At 44.1% G+C, this 24,401-nt stretch overlaps 2 protein-coding genes and 2 pseudogenes across 2 annotated transcripts; all 4 read right to left on the bottom strand.

Annotated features, from left to right (window-relative positions):
- Positions 1-1,618: 1,618 nt before the first annotated feature.
- Positions 1,619-2,434, bottom strand: LOC132574870 (mas-related G-protein coupled receptor member H-like). The gene has a single exon (XM_060243101.1). The coding sequence runs from the start codon at positions 2,432-2,434 to the stop codon at positions 1,619-1,621; it is 816 nt and encodes a 271-aa protein (XP_060099084.1).
- Positions 2,435-10,843: 8,409 nt separating this feature from the next.
- On the bottom strand, positions 10,844-11,597 carry LOC132574869 (mas-related G-protein coupled receptor member H-like; annotated as a pseudogene).
- A 2,703-nt stretch (positions 11,598-14,300) lies between these two features.
- LOC132574868 (mas-related G-protein coupled receptor member X1-like) lies at positions 14,301-15,272 on the bottom strand. The gene has a single exon (XM_060243099.1). It carries the CDS (start codon positions 15,270-15,272, stop codon positions 14,301-14,303), a length of 972 nt encoding a protein of 323 aa, XP_060099082.1.
- A 6,338-nt stretch (positions 15,273-21,610) lies between these two features.
- On the bottom strand, positions 21,611-22,499 carry LOC132574867 (proto-oncogene Mas-like; annotated as a pseudogene).
- Positions 22,500-24,401: the final 1,902 nt, after the last annotated feature.

Genomic DNA, 24,401 nt, shown 5'->3' with positions numbered 1-24,401 from the left:
GGGATATCCCTAGCATGATGTAATTGGCTGCACGTGGGGACAACCAAGCAGGAAGGGACAGATTCCAAATGTCTATGGAGGCCCACGTCACTGCAGTTGCCAGGTTTGCCTTTTACTGCCTTTGGCAGATCAGACATCTACGCCCTACACTCAGGACCTAGCTATAGTGACAGACACAATGGTCACCTGCAGGCTGGATTACTGTAACTCGCTCTATGCGAGCATTCAACCATACAGAGACAATTAAACCAATTTCAACAGAGCCCATAGTAATTTTAGTGGTACAGCATACAAGTTACAATAGACGCATTTCGTGTTGCCACTTCCTCAGTATCATAAATGTCCTCGTCTTGTTAAGCTGTATGTATGTGATGGAGTAAGCCAGTTTCTTTTACTCGAAGCAGGTGCAAAGCCTTCCGATTCATTGCTGGCCAAACACTTCCCATACGAGCACTGAGGCTTCCTGAAGGAACCACCTTAAAAATACAAATAACAAAATTCTGATAAAGGTTGTTATTGGTCTAATATGGTGCATTTTTTGGGGCCCAGGGATGAAATCAAAACTATATCTCTGAAGAAGAAGGAGGAGAAGAAGAAGAAATTGAATTTGTATCCCACCCTTCATTCTCAATCTCAAAGTCCCAGAGCACCTCACCATCTCCCTTTACCTTTCACCCCCACAACAAACACCCTGTGAGGTAGATGGGGCTGAGAGAGCTCTCACAGAAGCTGCCCTTTCATTAATATTTGGTCATATTTAGGAGGAGGTCTCTGATTCCATGGGTTCCTACTATCCCAGCAGGTACTTGCCTGTTCGTAGACAGAAAGCCCCAAATTTTACTGATGCAAATTAAACAATAGGGTTTGTAGAATCTTTCGGGCTCAAGTGCCGTGTTCTACTGGAGAAAGTTTTTCTTCCAGACGTTTCGTTCTCAGCTGCGGAGAACATCCTCAGCTGAGAACATCCGCAGCTGACAACTAAACATCTGGGAGAAAAACTTTCTCCAGTAGAACACGGCACTTGAGCCTGAAAGATTCTACAAGCCCTAATGATGATGCCAGCCGTGAAAACCTGAAATCTTTGATAGCAAATTAAACAGTTTATTGGAAAGTGTTTATGCTCAATACACTTATTTCACATGCATTAGGGTGACTCCAGGAGATGCAATTAATTGCACATCATGTTAATCTAATCATCATAAGTAGGAGGTCTCTTTTCCTGTGAGTGACTTCTACTCTGGTGGGTACTTGCTTGTCACAAGGAAGGCACAGAATCCAAAATGTTACTGATACAAATTAAGCAGTTTATTGGGAAGCGTTTATACTCAATGCACTACAAAAGCAAACTTCAAAACTGAATCGGATACATGAAATAAGAATGCACATGAAAAAGCATGGATACGAAACCATCATCTCTGGAGATGCAAGGGATTGTGCATCCTCCTGATCGCGGTGTACTGACTTTGTACAAGACAAATCCTCACTTTTCCTCTGGCTGGATGAGACCTTGTGAACCAAAGGAGCTCTGAGGTTCATGGCATGTGGGAGGGACAAGGTCAGAGGGTGACAATTACAACTTTTTTGGCAAAGCAAGATGCATTTTGCTATGATGGTGGTATCAGATGGATGTAGTTTTGTTGCCCGGTTTCTGTTCCTCTATCTGTGCTTCCTCCTCCTGGAAAGCCCTTTGGAGAAGAACCTTCAGGGTCTGCCTTTGTTGACTCATCTCCTTCCTCCCAACCAAGAAATAGATCAACGGGTTGACACAGCTGTTGAGGCAGGCGCATAAGTCGGCATACATTTCTAGATGTACGTGTTTATCGTCAGCAAAATAATTGAGTGTGTAAATAGCATTCATGGGGAAAGCAAAGATTAAGTAGAAAAGGAGAGTAACTAACACAATGGTTAGAACTCTTCCTCTCTGACGCGGCTGTGCTTTACAGAACACCTTGAACAACAGAATCATGGTGGAGGTAATGACCAGAGGGAAGAAAACAACAGAACCTGCAGTAAATGTATAATAAACTGTCCAGGATGCCCCAAAATGCTGCAAAATTGCTGTACTGCCAGAGGTCAGGAAGGAGAGAACCCACAACAGGGCACACACTGTGGTGGACAGTTGTCGTGGCCGGTGGCATCGATACCAGATGGGGAAGAGGACAGAGGCACACCTGTCAATGCTGATGGCGATCAATAGAAGTTGACTCGCAGTATACATGAATAAGGCAAACCACTGAAGAAATGTAAACCCATGTTCATTTTCTATGTCGGTCAGTATTAAAATAACACTCAGATTAAGGATCAGAAGGACCCCAAAGTCAGCAACAGCCAGGTTCAGGATGCACATTGTAAAAGGGTTCCTTTTAATGCAGAAACAGAGAAGGTAGATGACAATTCCATTCCCCACAAGTCCAACGATGCAAATATATAACATGAAGATGTGAATATATAACATGAAGCTAGAATCAGAACTGGAATTCTCATCTGGTCCACCATTGGAAATATTATGACTCGGTGACAGAGTATTAATGTACATAGCATCAGATTGTGGTCCATAATCCACAGAGGACAAGGATGTCTTGCTGAAATTGGCCATTGCAGGCAATCTAGGCTTTTTGTTTTATAGACAATCCTGGCAGGAGAGAAGAGACAAGAAAGGTAATGTTATATTCCAAGTAGATGAGCAAATAACCGCGCAGCTTAATTTTTTGCCTTTCGTCTCTTGCCCTAAACATTGGATCATTTGAAAAAAAAAAATGATTGAATTAAGATTGAAATGGCAATCCTTATAAATATTTTCTAACTCCACTTCTTCTATTACAACCGCAAAAGCTATTTCTAGGGCAGAAACGGTTTACAAAACATACATGAAGACAGGAATTTACACAATAACTCTTTCTCTATAGGCGCCCTCTAGGATCTTCTATCCCTGTTAATCAATCAGGATGAAATTCTCAAGGACTGTACGCATCACACAAAGGAGTCAGTATCACACATTTCAACAACATAAGAGAAAGTGTTTGTATTCTAAAGGCACAATAATTTCCCAGAATTAACTCACCACATCCAGTTGGTATAGAATTCTCTGGGATTGTAGCCCTCAGCCAAAGGATCATTCCTGAAAAACTGTAGACAAAGAGTAGAAAACTTTTTTGTTTTCTGACTCATGAAAACTCTACTTTTGGAGAGCCAGTTTGGTGTAGTGGTTAAATGTGCAGACTCTTATCTGGGAGAACCAGGTTTGATTCGCCACTCCTTCACTTGCAGCAGCTGCTGGAATGGCCTTGGGTCAGCCATAGCTCTCGTAGGAGCTGTCCTTGAAAGGGAAGCTGCTGTAAAAGCTCTCTCAGCCCCATCTACCTCACAGGGTTTCTGTTGTGGGGCCAGGGGAAGGTAAAGGAGACTGTGACCGCTCTGAGACTCTGAGATTCAGAATATAGGGTGGGATATAAATCCAATATATTCTTCAATATCTTCTTTTCAGAACTCTTTGACAACATGTACAAAGTCACCACTTGAGCACTCAGGAATAGCCTTTTCCTAATCAGTCAAGAAACTGAAGAGATCTAGAAGTGACCTTTGAAAAACTCACAGGGAAATTCACTCACTGTCTTCTGACACCAGAATCATGATATCTGACTCCTACGACACTTCCATCTCCCATTTTTCCCATTTTTCCCATTTTCCCTTCCTCCCTTTACTCTCAACATTAGCCAGCAACTTCTCCTCCCCCTCTACCTTCCTTTTTTTCTTCAGTCTCCTTAAGGAGACTCAAAGCAGCTCACAATCATCTTTCTTTCCTCTCCACACAATTAGCAACTTATGAAGCAGGAGAGGCTGAGAGAGTGCTGAGAGAACTCTGACTGGCCCAAGGTCATAGAATCATAAAATCATAGAGTTGGAAGGGACCTCCAGGGTCATCTAGTCCAACCCCTGGCACAATGCAGGAACTCACAAATACCTTCCCCTAAATTCACAGGATCTTCATTGCTGTCAGATGGCCATCTAGTCTCTGTTTAAAAACCTCCAAGGAAAGAGAGCCCACCACCTCCTGAGGGAGCCTGTTCCACTGAGGAATCGTTCTAACAGTCAGGAAGTTCTTCCTAATGTTGAGCTGAAAACTCTTTTGATTTAATTCCAACCCATTGGTTCTGGTCCTACCTTCTGGGCCCCCAGAAAACAATTCCACACCATCCTCTAGATGACAGCCCTTCAAGTACTTGAAGATGGTGATCATATCACCTCTCAGCCACCTCCTCTCCAGGCTAAACATCCCAAGCTCCTTCAACCTTTCCTCATAGGACTTGGTCTCCAGACCCCACACCATCGTGGTCACCCAGCATGCTTCACAAGGAGGAAGAGTGGGGTATCAAACCCAGTTCTCTAGGGCACAACTCAACACTTTTAACCACTAAATCATGCTGGCTCTCCACAAAGCCTGTCCAACCATCCCTGCCCCCCTGTCTCTTCTCCCCACAACTCCGTTGTCTTGTCCACTCCCTCATCTGGTCTCTTGTCAGCCAGCCTACTTCCATAGCAGCTTCCCCTTCCCTTGACTCCTCATGATGTTAATAGATATCCCAATAGATCAAATCTCTCTATCATACGTTAAAAAGATGCGTAGTTAATGCCAATGTTCTCCTAAGGCAAATGAAAGAGTGGTTATGGGATATCTCAAACTTACCTCTTCTGGAACAGTCCAGCATCAAAGATCAAGAAGACTCCAAAGCTCTCAAGGTGTCCTTCAAGGAAGCTTTGCAAGTAGAACTTCAGGGCACTGAGATGGGCAATGAACAAGGAGCAAGCTGTGTGGGCTTCTTATTTCCGTTTATTTTTTGCAGAAGATGATTACCATCTGGGGTATGGTTATTTTTGTACTCTGAGTTCCTGAGTTCTCACGATGTGATGTTAACAACAGGGGAAATTCTCTAGAAGCAATTACCAAATAAATATGTGCCCAGTGTCTTACCTGATGTTGTCCTGCACACACCTCTGAGGAGACAGGAGACTATGCCAAGAAGGGAAGTGTTGGGTGGGGGGGGGACCTCAGAAGCCCAATGTAATGCCACTTTCCAGTTTTCTGTGATGCCCAGAGACATTGGGCTAGCCAGGGGCCAGCTAGCAGCAGAGGCACAAGGCAACTAGTGTAGGGAACAGGCTGCAATGTCCTCCTTGGGCCAGGTGAGGGGCAGGTTAATACTGATCCCAGGCAGGCGGCCACTCCTATAGTCCCATCCCCCAAGATAGCAGGTGATTCAGATTTGAATCTCTTTGCAGTTATAGGTTGAGCTATTATTGTTTGGGAACATTGTGCTTGAGTTTTGTTCAGCATTCACGACATTGGTCCAAAATCAAGGGGAGGGATTGTGGCTCAGTGGCAAAGCATCTGCTTGGCAAGCAGAAGTTTCCCAGTTCAGTCCCTGACATCTCTAGGGGTGCGGTCACACCTACCATTAAAAGCGGGTGTATAGCGCTCAAATCTGAACTGCTGAATATTGATTCGATGCAGGGCAGTTCAGACGAGCATCCAAGAATGCAATTCATTCTGTTGTGCGCGATCAGACATCCAATACTATCACGCTCCTTTCTTGGAGCATGCGTAATCAGATGGTGATTTCTGGGAGGGGAGGGGGTCCATTGAACATGCGCCCAACTGTTTGGAGCTGGGAAATCAAAACTTTCTTTAGAGGCAGGGGGGAAGGGCGAAAGTTTCCAAAATTTACATTGCCGATCCAAACCACGGAACTGCCAGGAATTATTTTCCTAGAAATTGCCAGTGACAATGATATCTTGAAATCCTCCACATTGAAAAAAAAAGAAGAAGAATTTTTTCCTGTTCTGAATAGTGGGATAACGTTCCCCCCCCCCCCCTCCGATCCTGTATTGATTGGAGAAGCAGAAGCGTCACCTCAGATTCCCGGATGATTTGGCAATGCGCATGTCTGCTGGGGCTTTCTTTAAAAAAAAAAAGGTGAGAGGCAGTATCATGCGTGAGCTGTCCAAACAACAAAAAGCCGATCTTGTGCCGCTGTTTTGAAAAAGGGCCGGATTTTATGTACTGTCAAATTAATGCGCCATTCATGCGTAGCAAGCCTGGATGAACCTGGATGACGCTCGATTGCCAGATGTGGCTGTCTGAACGAACACATTTAATCTGTCAGCCAGATGGAGCTGTGTCGTCACTAATGGTACGTGTGACCGCACCCCAGGTTTTTAATTTTTTAAAAAATTATTATTATTAATCAGATAGGTGGGAGACAACTTTAGTTGGAAAGGCAACAAGTATGCTTAATTAAGATTTTTAAGGGTTAACAGTCAAGCTTGGCTGAAAACGAAATAAGAGTTAGTCCCTCAGCACAGGTGCTGAGACCAAGACAGCTACATACCATCTTTATTTCTAGCAGAAACATAAACTTTATTGTTCCTTCTCTCAGGCCCCAAATCAGATTTAACTGGTAAAGACAGATGCACCGAGCTTACTTTTTTTTTTTTTGTAGCAAGAGGTCCTTTGCATATTAGGCCACGCCTCCCTAATGTAGCCAATTCTCCAAGAGCTTACAGGGCTCTTAGTGCAGGGCCTCCTGTAAGCTCCAGGAGGATTGGTGGCATCAGGGGGTGTGGCCTAATATGCAAAGGACTTCCTGCTACAAAAAAAGCCTTGGAGGCACCCATACTGAATTTCTTGGTGTGCCACAGATGAGCTGATGCAATCTTGATAAAATGTATTAGTAGTGCGTAGCTGACTATCATGATGAAATTATGCTGGATGTTGCAGCCAATTAGTACGTGCATGTGCCAACATGCCATCAAGGGTATATAAGGTTTTGACCATCCTGAAAGGAGTGGAACAGTTTGGTTTGCAGACCATGGCTTTGTCCTCCTCACACATTTATTGCAATAAGTCCTATTTTCTTCCTCCTCAACTAGACTTCACAGAGCGTTTCTATTGGGTGAAACAGACCACAGATTTGTGGAACAAACAGCAGTGAGGTGATGTGGCAGCCTGTGACCTTGGAGAGCCACTGCCCATCCAAGTAGAGAGCACTGACCTTATGGAACAGAAATCTGATTCAGTATAAAGCGGCTTCTTGTGTCGTTCACATTTATGTGTAAGGAAGGAAAGGTCCCCTGTGCAAGCACCAGTCGTTTCTGACTCTGGAATGATGTTGCTTTCACAACATTTTCACGGCAGACTTTTTATGGGGTGGTTTGTCATTGCCTTCCCCAGTCAGCTACACTCCCCCCCCCCCAGCAAGCTGGGGTCTCATTTGACCGACCTTGGAAGGTGTAATCCAACATATTAAAAACAAATCCGGGAACATTTCCCACTAGCATTGTTCTGCTCCCAGGCTTCTGTTTTTCTTGGACCAAGCAATTGATTTCCCACCAGTTGCTCCATGGGCACATTCTGAGCTTCAGCAACCTTCAATTCCCCGCATGGCAACGCAATCCTGAAAAGGAAAGGAAAGATCCCCTGTGCAAGCACCGGTCGTTTCCGACTCTGGGGTGACGTTTCTTTCACAACGTTTTCACGGCAGACTTTTTACGGGGTGGTTTGCCATTGCCTTCCCCAGTCTTTTACACCTTCCCCCCACCAAGCTGGGCACTCATTTTACCGACCTCGGAAGGATGGAAGGCTCTGTCAATATTGGGCCGGCTACCAGATCCAGCTTTTGCTGGGATCAAACTCAGGTCGTGAGCAGAGAGTTCAGATCACAGTACTGTGGTACTGATGCTTTACCACTCTGCGCCACGGGGCCGCTAATCCTGAAAAGACAGGATCTCAAAACGGTGCAGGGAACTGGAGGTTGCTGCAGCTCAAAATGCACCCATGGAGCAACTGGTGGGAAATTGATCACTTGAGCGGGGTGGGGAGGTGGGGAGTGAGGAACAGAAGCCTGAGAGAGGAGCAATTCTAATGGGAAATTGGTCCAGCTATCTAAAACTTCTGGAATGGCTCCAATGTGAAGAGTTCAAAATGACTCCAAAGCTTTAAAGATGTCCTTCACGGCAGAGAGATGGAGATGGACAATGACCAAGCAGAAAGATGTGTGGGCTTAATATTTCTGTTCTGAGGACAATTGCTATCAATGGTGTACTTTCTACTCTGAGTTCCTGATTTCCTACTATGTGACAAATTGATAGAAATAATTACCAAATAAGTATGCACCCGGTCCCATACACACCTCTGAGGAGACAGCAGCCCCCAGACTGCGCCAAATGAAGAAGGGGGGGGGGCAACAAAAGTCCAATGTAATACCACTTTCCAGATTGCCATGATGCCAAGTCAGCAGCAAAGTCACAAGGCAACAAGGCAGCGGGGCACCAGGACCTGCCACAAATGCTGGTCTATTACTTATCAGTTGTGGGAGCCAGGAAGGCTTCTTTGGAAGGGCAGAGCAGGAAAAGGGATGCAGTGAACCCCTTAGGTCAGTAGGGGCCAGAGGAGAAGCCCTCAAAGGCTTCCTGCATGGGAGAGTCAGGGAATGGTGATCCCAAGCAGGCAGCTGCCCATTGAGGCTAGGTCTTGCCACTCCCAGAGGTCCATCCAATTGGATAGAGGGAGTGGGTGAGGTCAGAATTGTTCCATCCCCAGGCAGTTCTTTAATAGCTGCATTTGCAGAGGACCAGGGAGGAAGGGACAGATTCCAACTTTCTATGGAGGCCCAAGTCACTGCAGTTGCCAGGTCTGCCTTTTATTGAGAGCCAGTTTGGTGAAGTGGTTAAGTATGTGGGCTCTTATCTGGGAGAACCGGGTTTGATTTCCCACTCCTTCACTTGCAGCTGCTGGAATGGCCTTGGGTCAGCCAGAGCTCTCTCAGAGTTGTCCTTGAAAGGGCAGCTTCTAGGAGAGCTCTCTCAGCCTCACCTACTTCACAGGGTATCTGTTGTGGGGGAGGAAAGTAAAGGAGATTGTAAGCCGCTCTGAGACTTTGCGATTCAGAGTGAAGGGTGGGATATAAATCCAATATCTTCTTTGTCTTCTTTTTCATCTTCATATGGTGGGAAAGGTCTTTCTGTCATAAATACCCTTTTGGACAAGTTGTGCTCCCTAAATGTACCTTTTCTTTCAGTAATGAGACTTCAATGATTTTTTTTTTTTTGCAGTCAAAGACTATTCATCATGAGAGTACATTCTTATTAAAAGCAAGGAGATTACTTTCAGTACAAAACATATGTTTAGACATAAACCCTTCAAAAAGTCTACAAGATACAACCATCCCAAAATCCAAATTAAGTCTGAAATGTCTAAAATATATAAAATATATGCCAGATGGGGAAGAGTCATGCAAGTAAAAAAACTATACGTGGTCATGATTGTGCCTCATATTGTGAAATTCCACCAAGTGGAAGCAGAATTTGACTACTTTCCTGGAGACCGTGGGGTTTTCATTAATTAGAAGTCTCTACAGGCATGCCTTATCTGCATCCACTGTTGGTCTGCCTAGAAATGGGGAAATATAACCTTGATGGAACAGGCATTGGAAGAACATATGGACCATTGATTCCACTTCTGCCATAGAACATGAACAACATTTGCCTTCGTATACAATCTTCCTATATTTCCCATCTAGAACCCTTGAGAGGATCACTGCACAATGAGCCATAGTGAAAACACTTCTATAAGACGGGACATCCAAATAAGTAAGTACTGAGACTTGCTTTCCGCTGTTTGCAGCTACTTGTGGTTAGATGTTCTCCATGGAATGCACCAGTATCAGCTTACAATGCAATTTCTGAAGCAGAATTTCTGTTCCATTGCATCAGTATTGTGAAGTTCCTGCACTGTGCAGGGGGTGGACTTGATGACCCTGGAGATCCCTTCCAACTCTATGATACCAAACTCCAAAGTCAGAGTCCAGATTCCATTTTGATCAAAAATGGAAGCTTTCACTGAACCAATCTGGGATGAAAACTATATTAAATATCCTAACCATAACTTATGATTTATGGCTTTATACAAGACAAATCCACACTCAGCCTCTGGCTGGATAAGTCCCAGTGAGTGAAAGAAACTCTGGAGTTCATTGCTCCCAGTAGGGAGGAAGTCTTGCGGTCACATTCTGCTCATTAAGCCTGGACATGTCATTATCACTCATCAAAAGCAACAAGGGGTCAATATATAGATCAGGAACATTTTGTAATTTTGCAGCAGAACAAAAGTAGGTGACCAGTATTTTTAAACAAAACATCCTCTTCAGTTTAGCCTGGAGAGGAGGCGGTTGAGAGGTAATAAGATCACCATCTTCAAGTACTTGAAGGGCTGTCATATAGAGGAGGGTGTGGAATCGTTTTCTGTGGCCCCAGAAGGTCCGACCAGAACCAATGGGTTGAAATTAAATCAGAATAGTTTTCAACTCAACATAAGGAAGAACTTCCTGACCGTTAGAGCGATTCCTCAGTGAAACAGACTTCCTCAGGAGGTGGTGGGCTCTCCTTCCTGGAGGTTTTGAAACAGACGCTAGATGGCCATCTGTCAGCAGTGAATATTTAGGGGGGGGGTGTTTGTGAGTTTTCTGCATTGTGCAGGGGGTTGGACTAGATGTCCCTGAAGGTCCGTTCCAACTCTATGATTCTATGATTATGTGAAAACCTTCACATCTCCAACTTGATTGGCAAAGCAGGAAACATTTGGCTATTGTGAAGGTGTCATAGTGATCACTTGAGCTGTGATGCCCTGTTCCTCTCTATGCTCTTCCTTCTCCCCGAAAGCCCTTTGGAGTGTGGCCTTCAGGCTCTGCCTTTGTTGACCCCTCTTCATTCTCCCAACCATGAAATAGATCACTGGGTTGACAGAGCTATTTAGACAGGCACACAAAATACCATAAAACATTAGATGAATTTATCCAAAAGATGTAAAACAATTAAGTGTCAAAATAGCATTCAGGGGGAAAGCAAATATTAGGAAGAAAAGGAGAGAGAGAAAGATGATGGTTAAAAGCCTTTCTCTCCAATGCTGCTGTGATTCACAGAACACTTTGGACAACAGAATCGCAGTGGAGATAGTGACAAGAGGGACACAAAGAAGAGAACCTGCCATAAATGGAGAGATAGGCATCCAGAATGTCCAATGGTGTCCAAAATAGTCAAGGATTTCTAGACATCCTGAGGGCAAGAGAGAGAGAACCCATATTAGTGCACATGCAATGGTGGACAGGTGTGGTGGCCAGTGGCATCGATGCCAGATGGGGAAGAGGACAGACACACACCTGTCAATGCTGATAGCTGTCAATAGAAGTTGACTAGTATTTTACATAAATAGGGCAGCCATGAAAGCTATTAGAAAAAAAATGTTTTAGTTGGATTCATAATGAAATTAAACTCTGAACAAATGACAGAAGGACCCCAAAGTCAGCAACAGCCAAGTTCAGGAAGTATGTAGTGAAAGAGCTCTTTTTAATCTGGAAACCAAGAAGGTAGATGATAATTCCATTCCCCACAGGTCCCAGAATGAAAATACATGATGTGAAGACAGGAACAATATTATTAACATCCAAGTATTGCTCTGGTCTGCCACTGGAGCTGTTATTGTACATATCGCCATTCTGTGTTCCATCTTCTACAAGAGACAGGGATATCTTGCTGAAATTGGTCATTGCTCGCAATCTCTCCTTTTTGTTACATAGACAGTCCTGATAGGAGAAAAGAACAAGAGTGATATTGTCTTATTCCAAGCAGATGATCAATGCAGCCAATGTTTTCCACTTTGTTTGCTTCTTTAAGACGCTGAGTCATTTACAGAAGCCATTGCTTTGATTGAATTAAACCGACGTGGCAAATTTAAGGGGGGAATATCAAATGCAAAACCCATCAGTTGCAGCTGTTCAAAATATCATACCTTAGACTCAAATAATTGAGCTACATCCAGAATAGGACAAGGTGTGAAATTTCACAGAACGTCTTTATTTACTTATAGGGATGGGCACGAACCAAGGCATGAAGCAAAATTCATCACAAAGAAAATTCTTCATGAATTTTGCATGTTTGTGGTTCACCAAAGTTTGTGAAGGAAAGGAAAGGTCCCCTGTGCAAGCACCAGCCGTTTCCGACTCTGGGGTGACATTGCTTTCACAACGTTTTCACGGCAGACTTTTTACGGGGTGGTTTGCCATTGCCTTCCCCGGTCATCTATGCTTCCCCCCAGCAAGCTCATTTTACCGACCTCGGAAGGATGGAAGGCTGAGTCAACCTCGAGCTGGCTTCCTGAAAACCCAGTACCACTGGGGATCGAACTCAGGTTGTGAGCAGTTCTTAGGACTGCAGTACTGCAGCTTTAACACTGCATTTGTGAAGGGACAACTTAATCTCTTTCCAAGGATCTTGCAGCTGGGACCTAATTCTGCATAGTACATTCACATTCAAATAAAGTTCTAGCAACCTTGCTACTGAAAATCAGAGCATATATGGAAGAACTGTTTGCTGTGTGCTTTCTATTGGAGAATTAGAGCTATTTCTTCACATGTCGAACATTTAGAAGATACTTGACAAGGAAATGCCCCCTATGTTGTGATGTGAGCAATTGTGTAGCTCTCCTTTTCCCTCATTGTCTGTCTTATTCAATTCGTTGCAAGTAGGGAAAATAGCACAGAAATATTTTAATGAAAAAATCTAAATGGTGGGCATGTTGACATGTGTACAAATTCAGTACTATCAAGTTTAACCTTGACTTTAACTTTAAATAACAAAAAGACAAGTGCAACAGCAGTAACAATAACAACATCAAGGTGGAGGAGGAGGAAGAGGAGGAGAGGTGGGCATTGAGAATGGTTCCTACAATTTTGAAGTCATCATCTTGCTCATATTAAAAGCAATTTACCACTCAGTCACTTCCTGAGAATCAGGAGGAATTGCACTAACGACAGAGAGGAATTGATTTTTTTTTTTTGGGGGGGGGGAGAACTAATTCAGGGAGGGTTACATGCAGTCTCACTCGGGCCTCGGATTCAGTGGGAGCTCACAGGAGCGCAGTTCTGAGAGTTCCAGCTCCTTGTCCACTGAATAGTAGGTACAGCTGCATAGCAATCCCTGGATGAGCTCCACCACCTATTTTTCTACAAAATGACCCCTGGTCTCGCTTACAATTGCATCAATGTTGGGTTGGGGAAAAAAGCATTTGTAGGAATTGGAATATGTTATATGACATACTCTTGCATAACAAAATTGTAGTCATTGCTTTTAAGGCAACTTTTATGGACCTTTTAAGCCGCACACACATATACACACACACTCCAAATACAACAACCCCTTATCAGGATCTAGTTTGCCATATAGTAATTTTCCTAGTAAAATCTATGCCTTTTGTAGATTCCAAAACTTCGTCTAGTACCTCAAGAACATATGAACATATGAAGCTGCCTTATACTGAATCAGACCTTTGGTCCATCAAAGTCAGTATTGTCTTCTCAGACTGGCAGCGGCTCTCCAGGGTCTCAAGCGGAGGTTTTTCACACCTATTTGCCTGGACCCTTTTTTGGAGATGCCAGGGATTGAACCTGGGACCTTCTGCTTCCCAAGCAGATGCTCTACCACTGAGCCACCGTCCCTCCCCTTTAAGAAGCTTTTTTTGAATGTGAATGTACTATGCAGAATTAGGTCCCAGCTGCAAGATCCTTGGAAAGATCATGTGAAGATTAAGAAGCATGTGAAGATCTATTCTGGAAATCAGTTGAAATTTCAAGAGAACCCCAGGTTGGCATTCTTAGGCATATGACACTGTCTCCATGGAAACATCAGTGTCTCAGGAAAAGCAATGGATTGTGTATTTTATTAATTAATTTATTTCTATTTGTATCCCGCTGTCCCAGCGAACAGGCTCAGGGCGGCTAACAGCATATCCTTCTAATAGTTATTTGCTGGTCTTGTACAAGGCAAACCCTCACCCTTCCTCTGGCTGGGTGAGGCCTTGTGAATGAAAGAAGCTCTAAGACAGGGGTGGCCAACGGTAGCTCTCCAGATGTTTTTCGCCTACAACTCCCATCAGCCCCAGCCAGCATGGCTGATGGCTGGCGGTGATGGGAGTTGTAGGCAAAAACACATTTGGAGAGCTACCGTTGGCCACCCCTGCTCTAAGGTTTATGGCACCTGTCAGGGAAGAGGTCAGGTAGTAACATTCTGACTTCATAGCCAACATTATCCTTCATGAAAAGTAAAGAGTAGTCACTTTACAGCTTAGCAACCTGTAATAACCTGACAGCAACCCAAAATTACCTTCTCCGTATTTTAAAATAAAACATAAGTGGATATTTTCACAATTACAATTTTATTGGCAAGACGAGATTCATTTTGCTATGATGGAGGTATCATATTGATGTCTGGGCTGCGGTGCCCTGTTCCTGTCCCTCTCTGTGATCTTCCTCCTCCTGGAAAGCTCGTTGGAGCAGAAACTTCAGGCTCTTCCTTCGTTGACCCATCTTCTTCCTCCCAACCAGGAAATAGATCACTGGATTGACACAGCTGTTGAAGCTGGCACACAAGGTGCCATATATTATTAGATAGCTGTATTTAAAATCAGTGAAACAATTGATTGTGAAAATAGCATTCAGGGGGAAAGCAAAGACTAAGAAGAAAAGGAGAGTTAAGAATACAATAGTTAGTGGCCTTCTTCTCCAAGGCTGCTGTGATTTACAGAACACTTTGAACAACAGAATCATGGTGGAGATCATGACAAGAGGCAGGCAAAGAACAGCAGCTGCAATAAACGGAGATAAAAGTGTCCAATATTCCTGAATATGTTCCAAAAGGCCTAGAAGTGCTATACTTCCTGAGGACAGGAAGGAGAGAACCCATATTAGGGCACACACAATGATGGACAAATGTCGCGGCCGGTGCCATCGATGCCAGAAGGGGAAGAGAACAGACACACACCTGTCAATACTGATGGCGGTCAGTAGAAGTTGACTTGCAATATACATGAATATGGCAATCTCTGAAAAAACTATCATCCAAAATAATTTTTTTGTGTCAGTCAGTATTAAAATATCATAGATACTTCCAAACAGAAGAGCTCCAAAGTCAGCGACAGCCAAGTTCAGGATGTACATAGTGAAGGGGGTCCTTTTAATGTAGAAACCAAGAAGGCAGATGACAATTCCATTCCCCACCAGTCCAATGATGGAAACGCATGATGTGAAAATGGAAATAATGTATGAACTGAAATTCTGCTGTGGTCCACCACTGGAAGTATTATGACCTGACCAAATGTTACGGTACATATCGGCATACTGTGGTACAACTTCTACAAGAGACAGGGGTGTCTTGCTGAAATTGGTCATTGCAGGCAATCTTGGCTTTGTATTATATAAACAGTGCTGGCAGGAGAAAAGAGACAAGAGAAGCATTGCATGTTTCGAAGGAGATGAGCAAATAACAATGCCGAGACGAGAAATAACAAAGACGAGAAATGACACAGGCAGTCCTTATTTATGTGCATCCTCTCAGATGTTCTCTCCCAATTCATCAATCAGGATGAAATTCTCACGGAATGTACCATTCATCCAAAGGCGTCACAATCGTGTTTCAACAAAATAAGACAAAGCATATTCTAAAGGGAGAGTACTTTTCCAGAATGAATTTAGCACATCCAGTTGGTATGGAATTATCTGGGATTGTAGCCCTCACCCAAAGGATCATTCCTGATAAACTCTTTTATCCTGAGTCATGAAAACTCTACTATTCAGAACTCTTTAATACATAAAGTCACCACTTGAGCACTCAGGATGAGTCTTTTCCTAATCAGCCAGGAAACTGATGAAATCACAGGGAAATTCACTCACTGTCTTCTGACTTCTTATACCAGCACTGTAGCACCTCTCTGTCTCTCCCCCACCAGTCATCTCCTTCTCCCGAAATTCACTCACTGTCCTCTGACTTCTTATACCAGCACTGCAGCACCTCTCTGTCTCTCCCCCACCAGTCATCTCCTTCTCCCATTTTTTTCTTCTCACCCCCAGGTCCAATATTGGTCACCATCGCCGCTTTCCCTTCTGCCTCCCTTTCTTTCTTCAGTCTCCTCTTCTTCCTACCCATAGAAGAAGACAAAATTTTCATATTCCACTTTGCTGCACCTTATCTCAAAGCAGCTTACAATCACCATTCCTTCCTCTACCCACAACCAACAACTTGTTAGGCAGGTAAGGCTGAGGGAGCTTTGAGATAACTGTGAGTGGCCCAAGGCAACCCAGCCAGGCCTCATGTGGAGAAGAAGGTGGGATATAAAACCCGCATCCAGGTCACAATCTGACACATTCAACCGTTACATCATGCTAGTTCTCCATAACGCCTATCCATCCCATCCTTGACCCCCTGCCTCCACTCCCCACAACTCTGTTGTCCACCCACCCACCCTCCATCTTGTTAGCCACTCCACTTCCATGGCAGCTTTCCCTTTTCTTGACTCTTCATGATCTTAATTGATTTCCAACAGATCACATCTCTGCTTTATAAGTTAAAAAGCTATGTAGTTAATGCCAATGATTCTGAAGACAGACAAAAAAGTGGCCATAGGGATATCTCATACTTACCTCTTCTGGAATGGCCCCAATGTCAACTGTTCAAGATGACTCCAAAGCCTTAAAGGTGTCCTTCAAGGAAGCTTTGAAAGTAGACCTTCAGGGCACTGAGATGGGCAATGAACAAGGAGCAAGCTGTGTGGGCTTCTTATTTCCCTTTATTTTCTGCAGAAGATGATTATCATCTGGGGTGTGGTTATTTTTGTACTCTGAGTTCCTGAGTTCTCATTATGTGATGTTAAAATCTGGGGCAATTCAATAGAAAAAAAAAAACTACCAAATAAATATGTGTCCAGGGTCTTACCTGGTGTCGTCCTGCAGATGCCTCTGAGGAAACAGCGGCCTCCAGACTGTGCCAAGGGAAGTGTTGGGGAGGGAACCTCAGTTGCCCAATGTGAGGCTGCTTTCCAGCTTGCCATGATGCCCAGAGACACCAGGCCAGCCAGGGGCCAGCCAGCAGCCGACACACAAGGCAACAAGAGTAGGAAAAAGGTTGCAGTGACTTCCTAGGGCTAGGTTAGGGGTAAGGGAATGGTAATCCCAGGCAGGCAGGCACTCCTATAGGCCAGGGGTGGCCAACGGTAGCTCTTCAGATGCTTTTTTGCCTACAACTCCCATCAGCCCCAGCCATTGGCCATGCTGGCTGGGGCTGATGGGAGTGGAAGGCAAAAAAAATCTGGAGAGCTACCATTGGCCACCCCTGCAATAGGCCCATCCCCCAGGGTAGAGGGAGGGGTTGAGGTCAGTGTGGTTTTGTCTCTAGGCAGCCTCTAGGGATATCCCTAGCATGATGTAATTAGCTGCATGTGGGGACAACCAAGCAGGAAGGGACAGATTCCAAATTTCTATGGAGGCCCACGTCACTGCAGTTGCCAGGTCTGCCTTTTACTGTCTTTGGCAGATCAGACATCTACACCCTACACTCAGGGCCTAGCTATAGTGACAGACACAATGGTCACTTGCAGGCTGGATTACTGTAACTCGCTCTATGCGAGCATACAACAATACAGAGACATTTAAACCAATTTCAACAGAGCCCATAGTAATTTTAGTGGTACAGCATACAAGTTACAATAGACGCATTTCATGTTGCCACTTCATCAGTATCATAAATGTCCTTGTCTTGTTAAGCTGTATGTATGTGATGGAGTAAGCCAGTTTCTTTTACTCAAAGCAGGTGCAAAGCCTTCCGATTCATTGCTGGCCAAACACTTCCCATACAAGCACTGAGGCTTCCTGAAGGAACTACCTTAAAAATACAAATAACAAAATTCTGATAAATGTTGTTATTGGACTAATATGATGCATTTTTGGGACCCAGGGATGAAATCAAAACTATATCTCCGAAGAAGGAGGAGGAGGAGAAGAAGAAGAAATTGAATTTGTATTCCACCCTTCACTCTGAATCTCAAAGTCCCAGAGCAGCTCACCATCTCCTTTTACCTTCTTCCCCCACAACAAACACCCTGTGAGGTAGATGGGACTGAGAGAGCTCTCACAGAAGCTGCCCTTTCATTAATATTTGGTCATATTAAGGAGGAAGTCTCTGATTCCATGGGTTTTTTGCCTACAACTCCCATCAGCCCCAGCCAGCATGGCTGATGGGAGTTGTAGGCAAAAAACATCTGGAGATCTACCTTTGGCCACCCCTGCTCTATGGCATTTTACCCTGCTGAGGTATCTGTCCTTTCCAGGCTCCACTCCCAAATCTATAGAAGTTTCCCAACCCAAATCTTGCAACCCTACTGGCTGATGACTAAGGGGGACCTGGTTACCTTACTCTGGTGCCAAAGGAATGGCTGCTCAAAGCCCATTTCTTTCTGGGTGCAACTCAACGTACTGCTTTTCACCTTCGAGACCAGGGTTTTTTTTTCCCTAGCAGGAACTCCTTTGCATATTAGGCCACACACCCCTGATGTCGCCAATCCTCCTGGAGCTGAATTTAATTTTAAAATTAAATTAATTTTGTTTCTATTTATATCCCACCTTATCCCACAAGTGGGCTCTGGGCAGCTTACAACATTAAAAACCTTACAGAAACATGAAACAAAGCACATCCAGACTAGACAATATCATAATTACAAAATCTGTACAATTCCAGAATCACAGAATTAGCAAAATAGTATCCAGCATAACTTAAGCACCAACGTTACTTACAGCCTGCAAATTAAGAGGATACGAATGTTAAGCTTCAGCCCAGAGCATTCCAGTTTCCAATCTGACCCAAGTGTTTGACACACACACTTGGGAACTTGTAAGAGTGCTCTAAGGAATTTAGGTTGGACTGTCTCTAGTGGGGTGGCCCCAGGAAAGTTCCATGGGTCAACTGAGCCAATGCCTTAGCTTTAAACAATCTGAGAGTGGCCAGTACATAATACCCTCCACTCCAAGACTGATTGAATATCAAGGTTCTATTTGCCGACTTCTCTCCTGCATCAACAACACAACTACCATGGACTATATTGATGCCAGAAGCTTGCAATATTACCCCCAGATATTTGAAACTGATTACTTGTTCCAGTTTATGCCTGTCAGAACTGGCAGAACTTCAAGCAAACCCAAGACTTAGTTGCAAGTATAGGTCTTTATTGAGAACTTCAGAGCTGGAGGTACAGAATAACACTGATAGCGAAAGCTAGCCTTTGGATACACTTTATGCGATTCTGTTGACAACAATAAAACGATCGTTCACACGGGGGGAGACAACAGTCTGTTTCTCAGGGTTTGTTATCAGGCAGGGAGGATGGATTCCTGCTGGGAAAGTGCAGGCCGGCCTGGCTTCAAAGGCCATCTGCAGATGTTGACCCTGGGCTATCTGTTACACTTCAGTGATCACAGTTTGTTTGAAATGGACAGGCACATACCATATGTAGGCTGGTTAGTTACTTGGAATAAGCTGCTTGGGTTAGTATTTGATTTCAACATGGAGTCGCTTAAGCTAATAGTCTATATGAAAGTTACAAGTTCTGACAATGCCCCTGAAACTCCCATTCCTTTTTTTTTTTTTTTTGGTTTTTCCAGAAGGCCAGAACTTAGATTTCCCAGTAATTGATTATAAGTTGTTCAGTGTCATGGCAGAGGGGGGGAAATTCAAGGCCCGTCTCAGTTCTATGGGTGTTCTGGAAAGTATGGTGACATCATCTGTGTACAATAGCACTGGATATGCTGCTTTGCTATTTTATAGGTAAAGGTAGTTCCCTGTGCAAGCACCAGTCATTTCCGACTCTGGGGTGACGTGGCTTTTGCAACATTTTCACGGCAGACTTTTTAGAGGGTGGCTTGCCATTGCCTTCCCCAGTCATCTACACTTTATCCCCCAGCAAGCTGGGGACTCATTTTACCAACTTCAGAAGGATGGAAGGCTGAGTCAACCTGGAGTCAGCTACCTGAACCCAGCTTCCGCTGGGATCGGACTCAGGTCGTGAGCAGAGCTTAGGACTGCAGTACAATTTTTTTCTTGCCAAGCTGTTGATATAAAGGAGAAGCAAAAAGGGGGCTAAGAGACAACCCTGCCTGACTCCATTGAAAGTTTACTCTAACCGACGACACCTAACTCTAAGGACGGTTTGTTCATGGATGGCCTGGATATGGAATAGCAGTCATTTATCAGTTGTGGAAGCTGGCAGTTTTTCCCCCCCAACCTAATTCTTGAAACTATGTCAAAAACTGCTTTTAGATCTATAAATACAGCATAGAGTGATGTTTGTACTCCAGCACTGTATTTTTCAATGAGATATTGTAGCATCAAACAGTGGTCTAGTGTTTCTATATAAAGTGTTCTATGTTATTTCTAGTTATGCATACTGCATCGCAGGCCTCGGATTCAGTGGGAGCTCACAGGAGAGCAGCTCCTGAACCTTTCTGAGAGTCCCACCTCCTTGTCCATTGAATAGTATGTGCAGCTGCATAACAATCCCCGGATGAGCTCCACCGCCTATTTTTCTACAAAACGACCCCTGCTGTGTCATAACTTCTCCGTGCGCGGTAGAATTTTCTTACATGCTGAATCATTTCGTTTGACATTACTTCTTTTTACAACGCTACGCACAGCTTGGGATCTCTCAATAAATTTATCTTGTTTTGAAACACAAATTGGTCTAGTGTAGGCCTGCCAGTTCTAAACCTCATTGATCTTCCACTAGAATATTTTCCTATTCCAACCAGTCCAAGAATTTTTTAAGCGGATGCTTAGAATACAACTTACTAATTGTACTGAAAAGATTGATTGGTCTGTAATTGGACGGATCCTCCCCTCCCCCCTTCATTTAGAGGGGAACAACAATGACCATATCCCAATATTTGGGGCTAAAACCAGTTTTGCCAATAAAGGTGAACGGAGAGGCTAGCAGGGTAGCCCACCAATTCTTATTTGCGTTAAGTAATTCTGAGGGGATTGTATCTAATCCAGAAGCTTTGCCATTCTTTAGCTGACCTAGAACGTTTTTGAGCAGAAGAAGAAGAAGAAGATATTGGATTTATATCCCACCCTCCACTCCAAAGAGTCTCAGTGCGGCTCACAATCTCCTTTATCTTCCTCCCCCACAACAGACACCCTGTGAGGTGGGTGGGGTTGGAGAGGGCTCTCAAAGCAGCTGCCCTTTCAAGGACAACCTCTGCCAGAGCTATGGCTGACCCAAGGCCATTCCAGCAGGTGCAAGTGGAGGAGTGGGGAATCAAACCCGGTTCTCCCAGATAAGAGTCCGCACACTTAACCGCTACACCAAACTGGCAGGAACGCAGTTCCGTCTGGCTTGGTGTCAGGGGGTGTGGCCTAATATGCAAATGAGCTCCTGCTGGAATTTTTTTGTGTGTGCCAAAAAAGCCTTGCCCTATAGAAACTTTTACCTTTAGGACAGAGACTGGGGCTCATTTTTACAAGTTTCCTATTGGAAGGTCAGCAGACGGTCAATGCATAGATCAGGAACATTTGTAACCTCACAGGAACCAAAAACCAGGTTATCAATATTTTAAACAAAATATTATGTGGAAATCTTTACATATACAGTTCCAATTCCAATGCCAAAAACCTTTAATGGCATAGAAACAACTTCAAATTACAACTTGATTGGCAAAGCAGAAAGCATTTGGCTATTGTGAAGGAGTCATAGCGACATCTCCAGTGTGGTGCCCCCTTCCTCTCTCTGCTCTTCCTTCTCCTTGAAAGCCTTTTGGAGTATGACCTTCAGGCTCTGCCTTTGTTGAACCTTCTTCTTTCTCCCAACCGTGAAATAGATCACTGGGTTGACACCGCTATTCAGACAGGCACAGAAGAAGCCATATAATATTAGATAGTCACTTTTAAAAGATGTAAAATATTCGAACGTCCAAATAACCAGGGGGAAAGCAAAGATTAGGTAGAAAAGGAGAGTTAACAATACTATGGATAGCAGCCTTCTTCTCCGAAGCTGAGGGAGGCAAAGCACAGCAGCTGCAATAAATGGAAAGAAAGCTGTCCAGTCTATCCAAGGGTGTCCAAAATGGTCAAGAGTTGCTAGACTTCCCGAGGTTAGGAAGGAGAAAACCCATATTAGGGCACACACCATGGGGGACAGGTCTGGTGGACGGTGGCGTCGATGCCAGATGGGGAAGAGGACAGACACACACCTGTCGATGCTGATTGGCGGTCAGTACAAGTTGACTCGCAGTATACATGAGCAGGGCAGCCATGAGAGAGATTGCAAAAAACCCTTCTACCTCGGTGAGAAAGGAAAGGAAATTCAGACCCAAAAACAGAAGGACCCCAAAGTCAGCGATAGCCAAGTTCAGGATGTACGTAGTGAAAGGACTCCTTTTAATCTGGAAACCGAGAAGGTAGATGACAATTCCATTCCCCACAAGTCCAATGATGCAAATGCAAAATACAAAAACAACAATAATGCCACGGCCATCCAAGTACTGTTCTGGTCTACCACTGGAACTGATATTGTGCATATGAACATACTGTGGTCCATCTTCCGCAGGAGACAGGGATGTCTCTCTGAAATTGGTCATTGGAAGCAATCTCTCCTTTTTCTTTTATAACCAGTCCTAATTGGAGAAATGAGATAAAAGAGGTATGGTCTTCTTCCAAGTAGATGATCAAAGAAAAAAAAACAGCTTAATGTTTTGCCTTATTTTGCTCTCTTTGTGAATGGAATTATTGCCAAAATCCATTGATATGCCTGAACAAAAATTAAGTGAAACTTTTTGTTAAAAAAGAGGGGGGGAGTCTAACAACTGGTCAAACACCCGTCTCTTGTATTCAAAGTGACAAGCTATTTCCAGGACAGAAAGATCTTATACACAAACATATAGAAGAAGATATTGGATTTATATCCCGCCCTCCACTCCGAAGAGTCTCAGAGCGGCTCACAATCTCCTTTACCTTCCTCCCCCACAACAGTCACCCTGTGAGGTGGGTGGGGCTGGAGAGGACTCTCCCAGCAGCTGCCCTTTCAAGGACAACCTCTGCCAGAGCTATGGCTGACCCAAGGCCATGCTAGCAGGTGCAAGTGGAGGAGTGGGGAATCAAACCCAGTCCTCCCAGATAAGAGTCTGCACACTTAACCACTACACCAAACCGGCTCTCCATATAGGCAGGAAATTTCACAGGAAGTCTTTATTTGCTTGCATGCCATCAGATTTTCCATCTCAATCGATCAGGATTGCATTCTCAGGGATTGTACACTTCATCCAAAAGGCCAATGTCCCACATTTCAGCAAAATAAGGGTAAGTGTTTGTATTCTAAAGGTACAAGACATTTCCAGAATTAATTCAGCACAACCAGTTGGTATGGAATTGTCTGGGATCTTTGTAAGCCAAGATATTAAATAACAATTCCATTTGCTGCAAGTCGAACCCTTCAAACAAGACTCTGAAGTCATGTTCCTAATAGCTGTAGAGAATCGCTTTGGGATTACAGACTGATCCATTGTTATTTGGGAACTTTGTGCTCACGTTTTGTTCAGCATACAAAATGTGGGTCCAAAATCAAAGGGAGGGATTGTGACTCAGTGGTAGAGCATCTGCATGACGAGCAGAAGGTTCCCAGTTCAATCCCCAGCATCTCCAGATAGTAGGTGATGCAATAAACCTCAGTCTAGTTTGATGTAATGCGGACTCTTATTTGGGAGGACCGGGCTTGATTCCCCACTCCTCCACTTGCAGCTGCTGGAATGGTCTTAGGTCAGCCATAGCTCTGGCAGAGGTTGTCCTTGAAAGGGCAGCTTCTGGGAAAGCTCTCTCAGCCCCACCCACCTCACAGGGTGTTTGTTGTGGGGGAGGAAGGTAAAGGAGATTGTGAGCCGCTCTGAGATTCTTCGGAGTGGAGGGCGGGATATAAATCAATATCTTCTTCTTCCTCTTCATCTCAGATAGTAGGTGATGCGATAGACCTCAGTCTGTATCAGATAGTAGGTGACGTGATAGACTTCAGACTGTGACCATGGAGAGCCACAGCCCACCTGAGTCAACAGCACTGACCTTATGGAACAGAAATTTGATTCAGCACCCCGTGTCATTCACCTCTATGTGTAACCCAATGCATTAAAAACAAGTCCAGCTATCTCACACTTGCCTCATCTGGAATGGCTCCGATGTCAACATTTCAAAGATGACTCCAAAGCTTTAAAAGTGTCCTTCTAGGAAGCTTTACAAGTAGACCTTCAGGGCGCGGAGATGGAGACGAACAATGAGCAAGATGCGCAGGCTTCTTATTTCCCTTCATTTTTCTTAGAAGATGATTACCATCAATGGTGTGGTTATCTTTCTACTCTGAGTTCCTGAATTCTCACAATGTGACATTAACATCAGGGGCAGTTTCTAGAGAAATAGAATTTTAGGTTTCATTTACCAAATAAATGTGTCCAGGGTCAGGCTACTTGGCCCTGCACACACCTTTGAGGAGACCATGA

This window comes from Heteronotia binoei, chromosome 7, assembly GCF_032191835.1.
Source record: "Heteronotia binoei isolate CCM8104 ecotype False Entrance Well chromosome 7, APGP_CSIRO_Hbin_v1, whole genome shotgun sequence".
Classification (NCBI taxonomy): Eukaryota; Metazoa; Chordata; class Lepidosauria; order Squamata; family Gekkonidae; genus Heteronotia; species Heteronotia binoei.
The sequence above is the reverse complement of the archived record's forward strand: the minus strand, read 5'-3'. Positions and strand labels throughout refer to the sequence as shown.